At 35.4% G+C, this 17,132-nt stretch overlaps 1 protein-coding gene across 1 annotated transcript in view; it reads right to left on the bottom strand.

The window, feature by feature from the left end:
• The window catches only part of NAV3 (neuron navigator 3), a 588,388-nt gene that overhangs the window by 8,522 nt on the left and 562,734 nt on the right, over positions 1–17,132 (bottom strand). Inside the window, exons 33-36 of the mRNA XM_042992807.1 lie at positions 6,463–6,617; positions 5,344–5,415; positions 4,537–4,733; positions 3,214–3,332 (exon numbers count right to left, since the gene is read on the bottom strand). Of these exons, the coding sequence (XP_042848741.1) occupies positions 3,214–3,332; positions 4,537–4,733; positions 5,344–5,415; positions 6,463–6,617 (543 nt within the window). The remainder of the gene's footprint in view (positions 1–3,213; positions 3,333–4,536; positions 4,734–5,343; positions 5,416–6,462; positions 6,618–17,132) is intronic.

Here is a 17,132-nt window from a genome sequence, read left to right as displayed (position 1 = left end):
GACAAAGCATGCTATACAAGTTAAGCCAATTGAACGAAAATTTATATTTCTTGGAAAATATATGTTACAAAAAGAATATGAAATTCTAGAATCAACTGATGACAACCTTTTAATGAATCACCAAGGAGAGCAAAATTGGAGGTGGCTAATAAAATGCTAAATATTGGGGTGCCTGGGTGGCTCAGTCGGTTAAGTGTCCGACTTCGGCTCAGGTCATGATCTCATGGTTTGTGAGTTCGAGCCCCACGTCAGGCTCTGTGCTGACAGCTCAGAGCCTGGAGCCTGCTTTGGATTCTGTGTCTCCTTCTCCCTCTGCCCCTCCTCAACTTGTGCTCTGTCTCTCTCTGTCTCTCAAAAAAAAAAAAAAAAAAAAAAAAAAGTAAAAAAAAAAAAGAAATGTTTTTATATTAAAATAAATAAATAAATAAATAAAATAAAATGCTAAATAGGTCCAATTCTATATTTCAGAGTAAAATAGATACTATATAAAAGTAATGGAAAGCAGATATAGTTAAGTATTTAGAATACTATAAGTAGATTGTTCACATTTCAAGAAAGGTAGAATCACCAGAATAAAAATCAGAATCCATTGTTATCACCAGAGGTTTTTTTTTTTTTTTTTCCAACTAGAACATCTGGCAGAGAGTATCCCCATATGGTTCCTCATCAAAGCATTCATTTAAAAATAAATTTTTCCACTCCTCTCAACTCAGATTTTCATCTTTGCAGTCAGGCTTTGTTTTTTCACCTCTTGTTCTAATTCAAGGTTTTGAATCCAAGGAAATGGTTTATAACACACGCGATTCCCTTTCTTCCTGCTCTTACAGAAAACATATACGTGGACCACCCCAGGAATATCATCTGCCAATGGATTTCTGGATTTCTTATCTCTCCATTGTGTTAGATTTCCCCCTGTACACTCCCTGCATCATGGTTGATTTAGTATTCACACTAACCTATTACTAAACATCTACACCCACAGCAAGAAACAAGACATTTCTACCCCTCTTCAAAAATAATTTTGAGGGGTGCCTGGGTGGCTCATTTGGTTAAGTGACCGACTCTTGATTTTGGTTCAGGTCATGATTGAACGTAGATTGATGAGTTTAAGCCCACATTGGGCTCTTAACTGACAGTGCTGAGCCTGCTTACGATTCTCTCTCCCTGCCCCTCCCCTACTTGTGCGCATGCACGCTTGTCTCTCTCTCAAAATAAGTGAACTTAAAAAAATAGTAATTTTGAAATATCTCCCAGTTTTAGTCTGGGAAACACATTACTCTAATGGTCATGCGTTTGCCTAAATGGAAGCTGTATGAAATTATAATTTTCAGAATAGTGTTTTATAAATAATACTGATTAAAATATTAAAAAAAGAACTTATGTACTTTTTTTGAAGTTTATTTATTTTGAGAGAGAGAGAGAGAGAGACACACACCATGAGTGGGGGAGGGGCAGAGGGAGACAGAGATAGAGAATCCCAAGCAGGCTCTGCATTGTCTGCATGGAGCCTAACATGGGGCTTGGATCCATAAACCCTGAGATCATGACCTGAGCAGAAACCAAGAGTCAGATGCTTAACTGATTGAACCACCCAGGCACCCTAGAACTTATGCCCTTTTCAAAAATGATATCTAAGGAAGCTCAGTATTCTTAGGTATTACTGTTTTTGAGTTTGTAAAAGCTTCTTTTTCTTTATATGTATTAGCAAGTACAAAATACAAAGAATTTTATATATAAAGACTTGGATGATAGCTTATTAATACTGAAACTATCTGAAAAAAACATATAATTCATTTAGATATTAGTTTTCATAATTATGAATTCTAGAATATTATACATTTTCATATATTTTTTTTGCATAAATGATTGAAATTGAGAGACTCATATCTTAGCCTAATAGTTTTAGAGGAATCCAGAAAAGTGATGTATTAAACTTAAAAAACAGAAACCTTTGGTATAGTCTTTTATTTTGTTGAAACCATTTACTGGGGCTAGATTGGCTCATACTCTTAAAATACGAAAATGGATTATTTAAATCTGCAAACCAGTTGATAGCATTCTCTAGGGTTATTATCTCTGAACATCCTCATCCACATAATATTTATCATGTTCACCAGAACCATCATGATGGTTCCAAATACTGCCAGACTGTTATACTAGGTGAGGAGAGCATGCTGGGAAAGAAAGGGAAAGGACACTGCAAATGGCAAGATTTCATTCTTTTCGATCCTACCATAGTTTTCATTTATTTTACTTTTAATTTTTTTAGTGTTTGTTTACTTTTTGAGAGAGTGAGTGAGCATGAGTGGGGGAGAGGTAGAGAGAGGGAGACACAGAATCTCCTGAAGCAGACTCCAGGTGCTGAGAGGTCAGCACAGAGCCCGACACAGGGCTTGAACCCATAAACTGTGAGATCAAGACTGAGCTGAAGTCAGACGCTTTACCGACTGAGCCATCCAGGCCCTCCCCTACCATAGGTTTTAAAAAGTCAACTGCCTTAGAATTTAGAGCACTCCCTCAAGATAGTAAAGGATCTTACAAGTGACATTAAAGGGCTTCAAAAAATGAAACATGCTAAAAACAGGGAACCTGTAAGCAAAAACTATTTGTTGCAAATTACATGATAAATGAATAAGTGTTCAAGACCCATGTAAACAAGCCTGTCTTATAAGATGTAGCACTGTCCAATTAACTGGCTATCAACTAACTGCTATTATCCATGGCAATAAATTTGACTTTAAATGGGTGGTTGTTGGAATAAGTGTTTTCTCTTTCTTCTACATATTTATTCTCAGAAGAGAACACATAGATAAATAAAGTGTGATATATTAGCTGATCTTTAGAATTTTCCCAGTATTTTTATGTAGTTCATGCCTTCAGTTTTCTGTATATATACTGAGAGAAAAAAGTGTTTTTGGCTTTCAAAAGGATGATATTATTTGTTTGTTTTTATTTTTTTTTAATTTTTTTTAACGTTTATTTATTTTTGAGACAGAGAGAGACACAGCATGAACGGGGGAGGGGCAGAGAGAGAGGGAGACACAGAATCGGAAGCAGGCTCCAGGCTCTGAGCCATCAGCCCAGAGCCCGATGCGGGGCTCGAACTCGCGGACCGCGAGATCGTGACCTGAGCCGAAGTCGGATGCCTAACCAACTGAGCCACCCAGGCGCCCCTGTTTGTTTTTAAACAGTAAAGAAAATTGAGTGCTATACCTGAAGACCTTCTCTCACTGCTTCCAGAATGTAAGGAACCAAAGAATAGTTCCAGAGATCCATGAACCAAACTCTAGAAGCTTCTACATCCATAGGGCAAGGAAGGAAAAGTCGGGGACCTACGAAGAAGAAAACAAACCATTTTTGAGAAGCATTAAATTTAACAACCTGAACACATAAATATTCAGACATCATTTTTTGGGAAGTAATAATATGCCTTGCAGGATTCTTAATTATAATCTTGCCCAGCTTGATTATTATCAAAGTACATTTTACTGATGACTCACTCTTCTGAATTCCCCTTCCTTTGACCCTAAAATCTTAATCTAAAATATAATATATTAGAGTTGGAGAAACCTTACATGTGATAATCCAAACCCCATGCCCCATTTTACAGATAATGAAACTGAGCTGAAATAAACTGCCAAATATAAAATATGTCATTATTTGCAGAAACGGGACTCAGCTTTGGTCTTCTGATCTCAAATGTTAAATTCTTCTTCTCATTTACATTGTATCTTATTGACTGCATCTTTATGATCCATCAGTATGGGAAAGAGACTTTTATACATGCAATTTAAGGAGGAATAGAAAAATAAACATCGTTATGTCAACTAACAGGAAGTAATTCAGTTTTATCTCAATGAAAAATATAAAACAACTTCAATTATCCATAAAACACCTAAAGTGTTTCTAACTAAAATCTTCTCTCACAACTATGTTTGATGTGAATCACTGATTAAAATTTGTTTTTAGGGGTGGCTTGGTGGCTCAGTCGGTTAAGTGGCTGTCTTCGGCTCGGGTCATGATCTCGCGGTCCGTGAGTTCAAGCCCCATGTCGGGCTCTGTGCTGATAGCTCAGAGCCTGGAGCCTGCTTCTGTTTCTGTGTCTTCCTCTCTTTCTGCCCCTCCCCCATTCATGCTCTGTCTCTCTCTCTCTCTCTCTGCCTTTCAAAAATGAATAAATGTTTAAAAAAATTTTAAATAAAAAAATAAAATAAAATTTGTTTTTAGCATAAGAAATGACTTGAAACGGATAACAATTTATTTCAAATGATTATCTGATTTTTAAATATTTGTCTATGTTAAACTTATTTGATTTCAGTCAAATCTTAGGAAACCATAATTGTCAGCCAAAATGAATGTAATCAGAGATATAAAGCTTAGAAGAAGGCAAACTTTCAGAAGGAAAAGAGAAAACTTCAATCTTTGGAAGCCTGAAAAAATTAGCTTCACTTGTTATTTTCTACCATCCAATCTGGCCATCTTCAGCACCGTACTCTTAGTTCCTGGAAAATGGCATATTGCAATTTTGGAACTCACCAATGGTAACATCAGAAGAACTGTGTGTTTCCAAAAAACTGTTGAGATGATGCCATGTCTTAGGAATCCAATCTATAATTTTGACTAAGTCGTTATTGCGTATATTCCTTTCAATTTCTATCTCTATCAGTTTTCTTCGAAGATATCTGCCTAAAAATCCTTTCACTGGTTCTGTGTGGTTTGCGCATAGCACCCACCTACAAAAAGGAAAAAAAAAATCATAAATCTTTAAATAAATTAAGTTTTAAGCCCACAGCATTCTCTTTCCAATTAAAATTAAGAATGTTCCTATTTTAATTGGTGGCTCACTTTAATGCTCAAAGGGGTTACAGATCCATTAGCATTAGAGGCATATAAAGCAACTAACTTTTCTTTTTGAGCTAAAGGGAAGCTCTTGTGTGTCAGAAGTGAGTGGGAGTATACACGCTGAGTCGTCTTCTGTAGGAGAATCACAAATCCTGAAATAGGAACTCTCTTCACATTCCTCACACTTAGAAGAAAAATGCTCTACTTTAGCTGGTGACAATGCGAGCAGGACAAACATTTCTTTTCTTTTCTCTCTTTCTCTCTCTCTCTCTCTCTTGTTTTTAAAGAAACACTTCTGATTATGGTTGAGGATTACAAAACGTCTGCTCGAGAAAGAATGTCAGAAGAAGGGAGAATTATTTTCACACCACAGGTCACCATGGGCAGGAGTTGTCAATGTACAAATGGAAGAACACTAACCGAAAGCAAAGAGAAAGAGATGTTACAAAAAAAATAAAATAAATAATAATAATAAAAGTAAAACATTTGGTTTATCTTTACCTGAAATTGTGATGCAACTCTAGATTTGGTGATGAAGAAACTCCCTGATTCATTGTTCCAATAATATATGGACTGGAAAATAAAATAAAATAAAATGTGTGGATGTACTGAAGGTAAAAGAGATTAGTACATTAAAATTGCCTTAAGAAAAAATTTAGGTAAATATGGATTATTCCATTTTAACATTAGGCTTTAAAAGGGTAATACTGTCATGTTAGGTTGAAAAATAACAAAGATCATTGAGTGGAAATTTGGGTTTGGGAGTCTAATTTCAGGTCTGGCATCCTAGGAGAATTCTTTTACCTTTCTGAGTCTGAGTTTACTCATCTATAAGATAAAAAGGTTAGACAGAATAATCACAGTAGCCTCATTTCACTATGATATCTTATGGCTCTTACGATTATAATCAAATGCATTGATTTTTCCTTTTTTTATTATTTCATAGATATTTTAAAGTTTCTTAATAACATGAGAAAATTTGCATTCTTGTTTCAGTGCTTCTCTTATGCTGATCTATTTTTAGCATTTAAAAAATCTCTAGCAGAGATTAATTGGGTTATTTGCACCATTAAAACTAATATTTAGCTCGCTCTTGTATACCCTTTCTTTAGAGGCCATACTATAGTGAATCTTTAGTGGGTTTTCAGATTTTTTTATATCCGACTTCAACCTTTTACTTTCATAGTAAATAGTTAAAAATTAGACTCATTAATGGAAAGAGATATATCTGAATGCATTAAATTTATCTTTATGGGAAGGATGAATTGAAACTTTGATATGGAGTAAAAATGAAACCAGAGCCCTAAAGCTTCATTTTAGTTCTTCATTTCCTGGATCCATTCTGTCATGGATACTGGTCTCCCAGACCTTCAGCATATCTGTAGAAGCTAACACTATCAAGTAAAACATGTTTCCATAAAAGTTGCCTGGGACTAAGTGTTGAAGGAATAAACAGACATTTGAAAAAATGCACAGAGAGTTTTTAAAAATGCGTTATAATATTAATGAAGCTTCTCAAATTAATAGCATCCACTGAAAACCATGGGTTTTAAAAGGTTTAAAGGCATAAGAAAGCAAATTTTATTATCATTTCATCATTCAAACCTTTCATAAGCATACCATTTGTTGTATTTACAGTTGAGAAAACCATTGAAGATATCACTCAAAGAGCCCACATGATGAAGATTATCAAGAATTATTACAACAGGGAGTTCTACACCATTATTATCAGCACTGCACTGTTCAGCCAGGTTAGCTAGATACTGTTGCAACTCCTTGGAAAAAAAAAAAAAAGAAAACAAATATCAATGATAAATTTATATCAGTGGTAAGCAATTCATCGTTTAGGAAGAGCACACTTTGTCTTCCATCCAGTATCTTTTAAAAACCCATAGGTCATTCCAGTGATATAAAACTTTATTCTACAAAACAAAAAAACATATGATGCTTAAAGGATATATTTTATAAAGAAACGAGCAAAGAGAAAAGCCAATACACAATGCCTGCAGCAAATATAAAACTGTAAACACAAAAACATGTTTCCCAGTTGTTGTCTCCCCTTAAGAAAGAGCAAAATAAATAAATAAATAAACAAACAAACAAACAAATAAATAAGAGTGAGGGAGAGAGAGAGAGAATTCTGGATATGAGCTCTTACAATAAACTACAAACATCAAGACAAATACCATTCTTGCTTTTGGTATTAAAATGATAAAAGTGGATTTAAGCAAACCTTGTAATTTCAAAGCTAGAATAAATCCAAAATGGCACAGCTAAGTTTGTGCTAATACTTCAACTATTTTAATTCCAATTTATTTTGATAGGATGCATGAAAGCACCACCCCAGGACGTAGCCAAAAGTGTGGTTATTTACTTATCTATAATCTGCATGAAACTTCCGTGATTTTAAACAAAGACAAAAATTTTTATATTTCACTGGGTCACTTGACATTAGCATTTCTTGAACTTCTTGAGTTTTTTAACAGGTATTATTCCTTTCTGATAGCTTTTAATCTAAATATGATAACCAGTTTACTGTTTGACTGCTCTCACAGATGGGTAGACCAGGAACATAATTAGTTTTCTTAGAATTATCCTAATCAGTAAGAGCATTTCCATAATATTTGCATATTTACAATGACATTTTCAATTTGTAAATCTTGCTCAGGGTTAAAAAACAATTCCATGATTCCAATTTTTGCCTGCCAGTAAATATCTGAACTCCTCACCCTAGATGCCACCTCTCTCTGTCTGTAATACCATTTTCGGAACTAAAAGCAGAAAAGGATAAGGGCACCCGGGGGGGCTGAGTCAGTTAAGTGTCCAACTCTTGATTTTGGGTCAGGTCTTGATCTTATGGTTTGTAAGTTGAAGGCCCGGATTGGGCTTTGTGCTGACGGTGTGGAGCCTGCTTGGGATTCTGTCTCCCTCTCTCTCTGTCCCTCCCCAACTTGCTCTCTATTTCTCTGAAAATAAATAAAAATAAACTTGGAAAGAAAGGAGAAAAGGATAAAAGCAATGGCCAGGATTTTGAGGCATTTAGTAATATATTCATTTAAGTTTAAATATAAAATTTGTTAGGAAAACTAATCCACTATTAATCTTATATTGAGCCAATCACATTGAATAAATATTGCCTAAATCAGAGAATACAGAAAAAAATGTTCAAACTAATGAATGGTCTGGAGAATTTCATTTACCTTAAAAGACAAAAATGGAATTTATATCAATAATCTAACTATATTAAGTCATTCATTGATTTATAAAATATTGACTGCCTCTCTATTACGTTCTTAGTCCTAGACAAACCCCTGGGGTATACAAAACTAATGAATCACTGCTCAAGTTAGTTTAACATGAATTATGAACTGAATCAAGTACTTTTTTGAGCATAGAGGTTAAAAAAGTCTTCCCTCGTAGGCTTTAAGAATGTCACGTTAGGTACTAAAATTTAAATATGATAAATCATTTGAAAACAAGGTACTAGTGTATTAGGAGCTGTGAGAGGTCAGGGGAGGAGATTTTGCCTAGGTAGTGGGTATCAAGGAAAACCTTCCAGAAGAGGTATGCTGGAACTTGGGAGGGTGGTAGGAACAGCCACAACTAATAAATTCACAAAATGAAATGTAAAACATCCCATGAGAAAGGTTAAAGGAGGGATGTGGCCTGTAGAAGGAAAAAGGATTAATTCCAACTGGGGGATCCTGGTGGACTCCAGAGCAAGGTAGAATTTGAGATGAATTTTGAACAATGAATGGACTTCCAAATGAAAAGTATGTAGTTAATCTATCCTTTCAAAATAGCTTTAGCAAGCACCTATTATGTTCCAGGTACTCTGGCACTAAGGATTCCAAGATAATCTCTGCATTCCAGGAATTCAGAGTTGATAAGCAGAAAGGCAGGTCAACAAGTAAATCAAAAACACAGTGTGGTTAACGAAATGCACAAAACACTACAGGGACATTTAAGAGAGGCACCTGATCCAGGCTTGTTGTTCGGGAAACAACAGGGTACATGGGGACAAATTACTGAAGTCCAAATAATAAGGAGTGAAAGCTGGACGGTATGAGCATATGATGTGCTTGGGGAAATAAGTGTTCTGTTGTTGCAGGAGAAATGGTACATGGTACTGATGGTTGCAATAAAAAAGAAAATAGAAAAACTTTGAGTCCGTGCAGAAAAATTTGGATCTTACTATATAAACAAATGTGAACCATTGACATGTTCTTTTCAGTAGGGAAAGGGCAGTTTATTTATCAAAGGAAACACAAATATGAAGGAGATGATGATTAATTAGAAATGGGAAAAACATTCAAGAGCCTATTGCTTAGAATAGAGGGTTACACATGTGTGTGCATAAAAACAAAACAAAACAAAACAAATTCACAGTAAAAATATATCAAAAAAGCATACACATAAGATTTTGTTCAGAGCATGTAAACCTTACTTGTACTGCTAGGAAAGACTTCCTGGTAGTAGTATTATTTGATATTAACCTTTTATTTTTAATATTAGGTAATGTTTTGATACTTCAAAATGGAAGAAGAGCTTTCCAATTAGAGGGAGAAGAATAATCAAAGGCCTAAGCGCGCGCACACACACACACACACACACACACACACACAAGTACTATCCAAGCAGGAAAGAACTAGTAGAATATGTTTTGCGTATATGAATAATGGTAAGTAAATTGGAAAGAAGAGTTTGCAACCCTGAATGATTTGAAAGGTTACCGGACTTTTCCCGTCGGCAACAAAGAAACATTGAATGTTTGTCTGGGGTTCTGAGCAATGTAGCCAGGATCATGATTTCAAAGTATGGTAAGTATAGTGTAAAGGAGGAATAGAAACCAGTCAAAGAGAATAACCAAATTGTTGAAGCCAAGAGACACTATGGGATTCAGTAGGGATAGTAGAAGTGTGGGAAGATTTTTGATCTAGTATGGAAAGCAGTGGAAAAACATTGCAGGATTTTAATGCAGTCAGACTTCAACAGTGGAAAAACATTCTGTTTTCCATGAGGTGAAGGGATAAATGCATAAAGAGAAAAGGAAAATTTAATAGAACTTCTGAATCAAGCAATTAGAAGACAATTGCAGTCATCCAAGTGATAGGGTTAATTTGGGTGGGAGGGTGGTGGTACTGGAGATGGATGGAAAAAGATGGATTTAATATTTTTCAGAGCTGAAACTGGGTTTTCTAAATATGTGTACCTCGTATGCTGATAGAAACATATGTGTAAGCTAAGAGAAAGGCCTACTATTTGGAAGAGTTGGCATGGCTAACAGTGTCCAATTGGAGTCAATACAAGTTGAAACCAGGAGAGTCATCCAGGGGAAAACAGAAGTGGGAGAGAATAGAATGTTGGGGTATATTTTCATTTACTGGTAGGTGAAGGAAAACAGTCAGCGAATGAGGCTTTTAAAGAGCTTACTAGAGGGAAAGAAGAAAACCGGGAGAGAATTATAAATCATGAAAATTAGAGGGATTTCTAGAAAGGGAAGATTACCTATAGCAATTTGCTATACATCAGCAAAAACCAGAGAGAGAGAAAAGATGCCAAGGGCAATGAACTTGGTAATTAAGACATCACTGAGTGATTTTGGAAAAGAAGGGCCATTAGATTCTATTATAATTCTCTCATCTTGAGAAAGGTAGTAGACCTCTTTGGGTACCTAATGAAAGCTGTAGACCAGTTGCAAGTGGAAATATGCATACACAAATAATTTTGTCATATAACTTAAAAGAGTTTTTCTCAGACCCCTTTGAAATCACTTTATGATCCCCGCTGTAGCTTAACTGGGTTTAAATGTTAGATTGAAGTATTGATGCATTAGCATTAAAAGTTTCATGTCCAAGATCTAATTAAGCAAAGGAAAACGGGTATATCTAGCAGATGGACACTGATAATGAGATGAATCTCATACTTTGAAAATACACATGGAAACCTGCAGTTATATAAAAGCTGTTGATCATTGCTTTCTCTGGTTTTGACTCTAGACACATCAAAAATGAATCTGCCAAGTCCAGTTTTCTGATCTTTTCCTACCTAACATTCCAAGTGTTCTCAGCTGGCCACGTATTATTTACTAAATCCATCTCTAGCTTTCTGGGCCCGCTATATCAAATGTCAAAGTGTAATTGTTTATGTGTACCGCTCTCGATCAAAATATTCCAGCTGGCAGTTTGAGGGAGGGCTGGGACAATGGGAAGAGGACAGAATGTAAGATGCAGAGGTACTGAACACATGAAAAGATTTTTTCCATTTGATGGTTTTATTGTTCGATTTTTTTTAATCCGCAAGTGCCTTTTGGCTTTGTCTCTTCTGTGTTATCTGCAGCAAAGCATAATACACGTCAGCCATTCCACGGCTTCATTTTTCAGAGATGGGCTCTATTATTTCGTGCCTCATTCACACGTTACTTTAGTAACTCCACACTGCTAGCAGCTGTCCCTCAGTCTCGGCTAGTCATCCCTAGTCCTTTATAGCCTTCCCACCACCCCCACCTCACAAAAAAGCAAAGCAAAGCAAACAAAAACCACTGTGGATTCTCTGGTAACTTGGTAAGAATTGGCTAAATTCTCTAGCAAGAATCGTATCCAGCGCTGCCCACAGCTCATTCATATCTTACAAACAGAAAGAAACAATAAACATTTGTTAGTTGTATTTTGTGCTTTCTTGGTGCCAAATGCCACCTGATTTGTCCATGGGTTTTTCCTATTATTGTTTCCTAGCATCATTCATTCTGTTCCAATGCTCTCGGCAATGATTTTTCATTATATTGTAATGAGAAACATTAAACTGACCCATTAATGACACAAGTGATTTTATTCAGAACAAGAAGAAAACAAGAGTGTTGGTAATATTTGGTCAAAATTTTTTTTAAAGATTCATATAATATTATTAAGAACATCTCCAAACACTAAGCCTTTTTTTTTTTAACTGAAATAAAAAGAACCTATATATAATAGTGGGTTTGGGTGTGAGGCAAATTTTATAAGTGCAAATTAAGTGTAAGTAATTTTAGAAGCATACATTTTATTAGTATAAATTAACTGACTATATTATGCCATGTTAAACTACATCCTAATGAAGCCCAAATCACTCCAGTTGATTAAAAACTTGATTTTAAGTGATCCGCAATTTTATCAAAAGAACTTGTAACTTGTCATAACTCTGTTCTTCTCCTTTTACAACTATTTGTTTGTTTGTTTGCCTTTCATAAAGAAACTTCTCAAGAGTTCTATCACAACTCAAGAGTTCTATCACAACTCAAGAGTTCTATCCAGTTCTATCCGGATTTGGGGGAAATCCAGAGAACACACTGAAGATGGCTAAGGGACATAATCCTTTCATCATTCTGGCTGAAAAGAAAAATACTGGTGGTAAATGCTTTTTAAGTAAAGTTCTGAGGAGACCCAAGATTCACAGGAAGCATTAAAAACGTAGACTGGAGCAAACAAACAACTGAGCTCTTCCTACTTCTGCTGAGAGAAGGGCCAAATATTCTGCCGCAGATTACATGTCTCTCCTTAGTTGAAATGAAAATGGGTGGTTCAACCGCAATTCGAATGGTGCTGAGTTCCAAGGAAATATTCAGAATTCATGTGCTATAACGTTTATTTAACTTTAAGAGATCCCAGCATGTTTTATGTACATCACTGTTCTCTGTGAAAAGTACATACAAGATAATTTTCAACAAAGGTCTATGTGTGTGTTTGGGGGCTGGTGTCTGTATGGGTCTGTACTTGTGAAAGAAATATTTATTGAAAGCTATTTACATTAATTATATAATTAATAACTGCAGGCAACCCTTATACTGATTGTGTTTGCTACCTGTACTGTTATTTCTCTCTCTCTTCTTCCTTTTGTCCCTCCCCTGCTCTCTCAATCCTTTTCTCCCTTACTCCCTCTCTCTCCCTCCCCTCCACTCTCTCTCTCCTTGCTCCCCTCTTTCTCTCCCTTTTTCTCTCACACACACAGACACACAGACACTTAGCTTTTGCCATGACTATATAACAGTTGGGAAAACCATGACAAAGGAAATTCAGCAATCTGCTCTATATTCCACAGGTGGTCAGTGATAGGGACTTAAAAAACTACTTCGTTAAGAACACTTTTGTTGAGAAAGAATTAACATACATCACTGTATAAGTTTAAGATGAATAGCACGATGTTTTGGTTTATACATATTGTAAAATGATTACAACAGTTTCAGCTAACATCCACCTTCTCAGATAGATCTGATAAAAAGAAAAGAAAAAAAGAACAAAATTTTTCTTGTGATGAGAATTCTTAGAATTTACTCCCTTAACAACTCTCCTATATATCATAGAGCAGGGGTTAGCCGTGGTCATCATGTTGTATATAACAACACTAGTATTTATTTACCCTGTAAGTGGAAGTTTTTACCTTTTAACCATTTTCCTACAATTTCCATCTCTCCATACTCTACCTCAGGTAATTTTTTTGTTTTGAGATTCCACATATAAGTGAGATCATACATATTTGTCTTTCCCTGACTTATTTCACTTAGCATAGTGACTTCAGGGTCCATCTATGTTGTAGCAAATGGTAGAATCGATTTCTTCATTTTTTTATGGATGAATAATATTCCATTATATTATTAGAATTCCATCAAATATACCATTTTTTAAATCCATCTATCCTTCCATGGACACTTGAGTTGTTTCCATGTCTTGGCTATTGTAAATAATGCTGCTATGGACATGGGAAGGTGCAGATACGTTTCTGAGTTGGTGTTTTCATTTCCTTTGCATATATTCCCAGAAGTGGAGCTGCTGGATCATATGGCAGTATTTTTAACTTTTTGAGGATCCTCTGTACTATTTTCCATAGTGACTATACCAATTAACAATCCCACCAAGAGTGTACAAGGGTTCCCTTTTCTCTACTTCCACACTAGTATTTATCACGTCTTGTCTTTCTGATGATGTCCATTCTAACAGGCATGAGGTGATACCTTTTTGTGGTTTTAATTTTCATTTCCCTAGCGGTTAGTGATATTGGGCATCTTTTCATGTACCTGTTGGCCTTTTGTATACCTTTTATGGAGAATATCCATTCGGGTCCCTTGTCCTCTTTTTAATTGGGTCAAATGTTTTGTTGCTATTGAGTTGTATGAGTTTTTTCCATATTTTGGATATTAAGCCCTTATCAGATATAGATGGTTTGTAAACATTTTCTCCCATTCTATAGGTTGCCTTTTCACTTTGTTTCTTTTGCTGTACAGACGTTTTGAGCTTGATATATTGCCACTTGTTTATTTTTTATTTTGTTGGTTGTACTTTAGGTGTCTTAACCAAAAAATCATTATCAAGATCCATGTTAAGGAGCTTTATTTCTATCTTTTCTTCCAGGAGTTTCATGGTTTCAGGTCTTACTTTTATATCTTTAATGCACTGCAAGTTAATTTTGTGAGTAATGTAAATATGTGCCCAGTTTCATTCTTTTGCATGTGAATATCTAATTATCCCAGCACCATTTACTGCAGAAACTGTCTTTTCTCCATTGAGTATTCTTGGTTCCCTTATCCAGCATTAGATAATGGTATATGCTTGGATTTATTTTCAGGCTTTTGATTCTGTTTCATTGTGTCTGTCAATTCTACATGTCTGTTGCTGTGCCAGTTCCATACTGTTTTAATGACTATAGAGTAGAGATGAAATTAGGAAGTGTGATGGCTCCTGCTTTGTTTTTCTTTCTCAGGATTTCTTTGGCTATTCAGAATCTTTTGTGGTTCCATATACATTTTATGAGTGGGTTTTTTTTTTTGACTTCTATAAAAAATGCATTCGAATCTTGATAGAGATTACATTGAATCTATAATGGCTTATGCTACTATTGATACCTTAATAATACTAATTCTTCTAATCCATGAACATGAGATACCTATCCATTTATTTGTGTCTTCTTCAATTTCTTCCATCAATGCATTGTAGTTCTCAGAGCAGAGGTATTTTATCTCCTTAAAGTTATTTCTAAGTATTTTATTGTTTTTGATGCTAATATAAATGAGATCAACTTCTTTATTTCTTTTTCCGAAAATCCATTGTTAGCATATAGAAACATAACAGATTTCTGTGTGTTAATTTTATATCTTGCAACCACTAAATTCATTGATTAGATCTAACAGTTTTTTTGTGTGTCTTTAGGATTTTCTATATATAAAATGTCACCTGCACATAGAGATGATTTTACTTCTTCCTTTCCAATTCTGACACCTTTTATTCTTCCCCTTCTTTTTTTGCCTAATTGTTCTAGCTAGGATATCTCGTACTATGTTAAATAGAAGTGATGAGGGTGGGCATCTTTGTCTTGGTCCTGATCTTAAAGGAAAAGCTTTCAAATTTTACCACTGAGTATGAGGGTAACCATTGGCTTGTCTGTATGGCCTTTATTATGTTAAGATGTTTTTCTTTGATGCCTAATTTGTTAAAAGTTTTTATCATGAATGGATGTTGTACTTTGTCATATGCTTTCTTCGCATCTATTGAGATGATCATATGATCTGTTCTCTTTCATTCTATGAATGTGACACATCACATTAATTAATTTCTATATGCTGAACTATCTTTGTATCCTAGGTGTAAATCCCATTGGATCATGGTGAATAATCCTTTTAAGGTGCTACTGAATTTGATTTGCTAGTATTTTTTTTAAGTTTATTTATTTATTTTGTGAGAGAGAGAAAAAAGGGGAGAGGCAGAGAGAGAGGGAGAGAAAGATAATTCCAGGCAGGCTCTGCACTGTCAGTGCAGAGCCCGACAGGAGGCTCGAACTCATAAATTGTGAGATCATGACCTGAGCTGAAACCAAGAGCTGGACGCTCAGCTGAATGAGCCATCCAGGCGCCCCTGGTTTGCCAGTATTTTTATTGAGAATTTTTACGTTTATATTCATCAGGGATATTGCCTGTAGTTTTCTTTTCTAGTGGTGTCATTTTCTAGTTTTGGTATCAGGATAATGCTGGCCTCATAGAATGAGTTCTGGAATGTTCCCTCATCTTCAGATTTTCAGCAGAGTTTGAATTGGTGTTCTTTAAACGATTGATAAAATTCACATGTGAAGTCATCTGGTCCTGAGCTTTTCTTCTTTGGGAGATTTTTGATGATTGATTCAATCTCTTTACTAGTAATTGGTCTATTCAGATTTGCCATTTCTTCCTGGTTCAGTTGTAGCAAGTTGTATGTTTCTAAAAGCTCTTCCATTTCTCTTAGGTTGTCCAGTTTGTTAGTATATAGCTATTCATACCATTAAGAATATTTTGTTTACTAAGCTATACGTCTGGTTTATTTCAAGAATCCAATGGGTTTGGGTTGCTTTCGTGTGTTTATTTCTGAAAATTTGTAGGTCTGAAGCTTCTGAGAGACTGCATCAGTTTGGATCATCTAACCAGGCTATCTTTGGAAAAATAACATGACCCAATATCATGTGGATTCCGTCAAGTTATTGCTTATAACAGATACAGTTTCCTAAGAGATGTTTAGGTTAAATTGATTGAGGAAGTAATTAATTATTACAGGCAAAAATATTATAATGTCAGGAATATGTTAGACATTAACAATTTTCCATTTAGGATTCCTTATTCTATTCATAATATATGAAATTACAGGCTAGGTTTTATAGCTTCCTCATGCCTATTTAATAGCTGAGAGTGTTCAAGCTGATTATTATGGTACATTAGAACTTAGTTGATGGCAACATGAAATATCGTTCAATTTCCTAAGGTTCCTAAGCAGAAATTCTAATAGAAATATAATGTAAGCAAATTGCTGTTCCCAGAATTTCTGCTTAGACTATTCTAATCATGCCCATATCCCCTTTGTTATAATACCCCAGTTTATTCCCACCTATGTGTTAAGATCCAGGTCAAGTTAACTTTTTTAAATTTTTTTTTTTTTTTTTTAACGTTTATTTATTTTTGAGACAGAGAGACAGAGCATGAATGGGGGAGGGTCAGAGAGAGAGGGAGACACAGAATCCGAAACAGGCTCCAGGCTCTGAGCAGTCAGCACAAAGCCCGACGTGGGGCTTGAACTCACAGAGTGTGAGATCACGACCTGAACCGAAGTCAGACGCTTAACCGACTGAGCCACCCAGGCGCCCCTCAAGTTAACTTTTTATAAAGCTCTAATTCTTACAGAAGAGTTATTCTTCCCTCTTGCTTCTATAGAACTCTGCATGGATCTCTTTCTACTCCAACACCTCTTAAATGGATGTCTAAGAGAAATCGGACAATAGAGACCATCATTTTCTTCTGTATATTC

The sequence above is a fragment of the Panthera tigris genome, chromosome B4, assembly GCF_018350195.1.
Source record: "Panthera tigris isolate Pti1 chromosome B4, P.tigris_Pti1_mat1.1, whole genome shotgun sequence".
Classification (NCBI taxonomy): Eukaryota; Metazoa; Chordata; class Mammalia; order Carnivora; family Felidae; genus Panthera; species Panthera tigris.
This window is presented reverse-complemented; position numbering and strand designations above follow the sequence as displayed.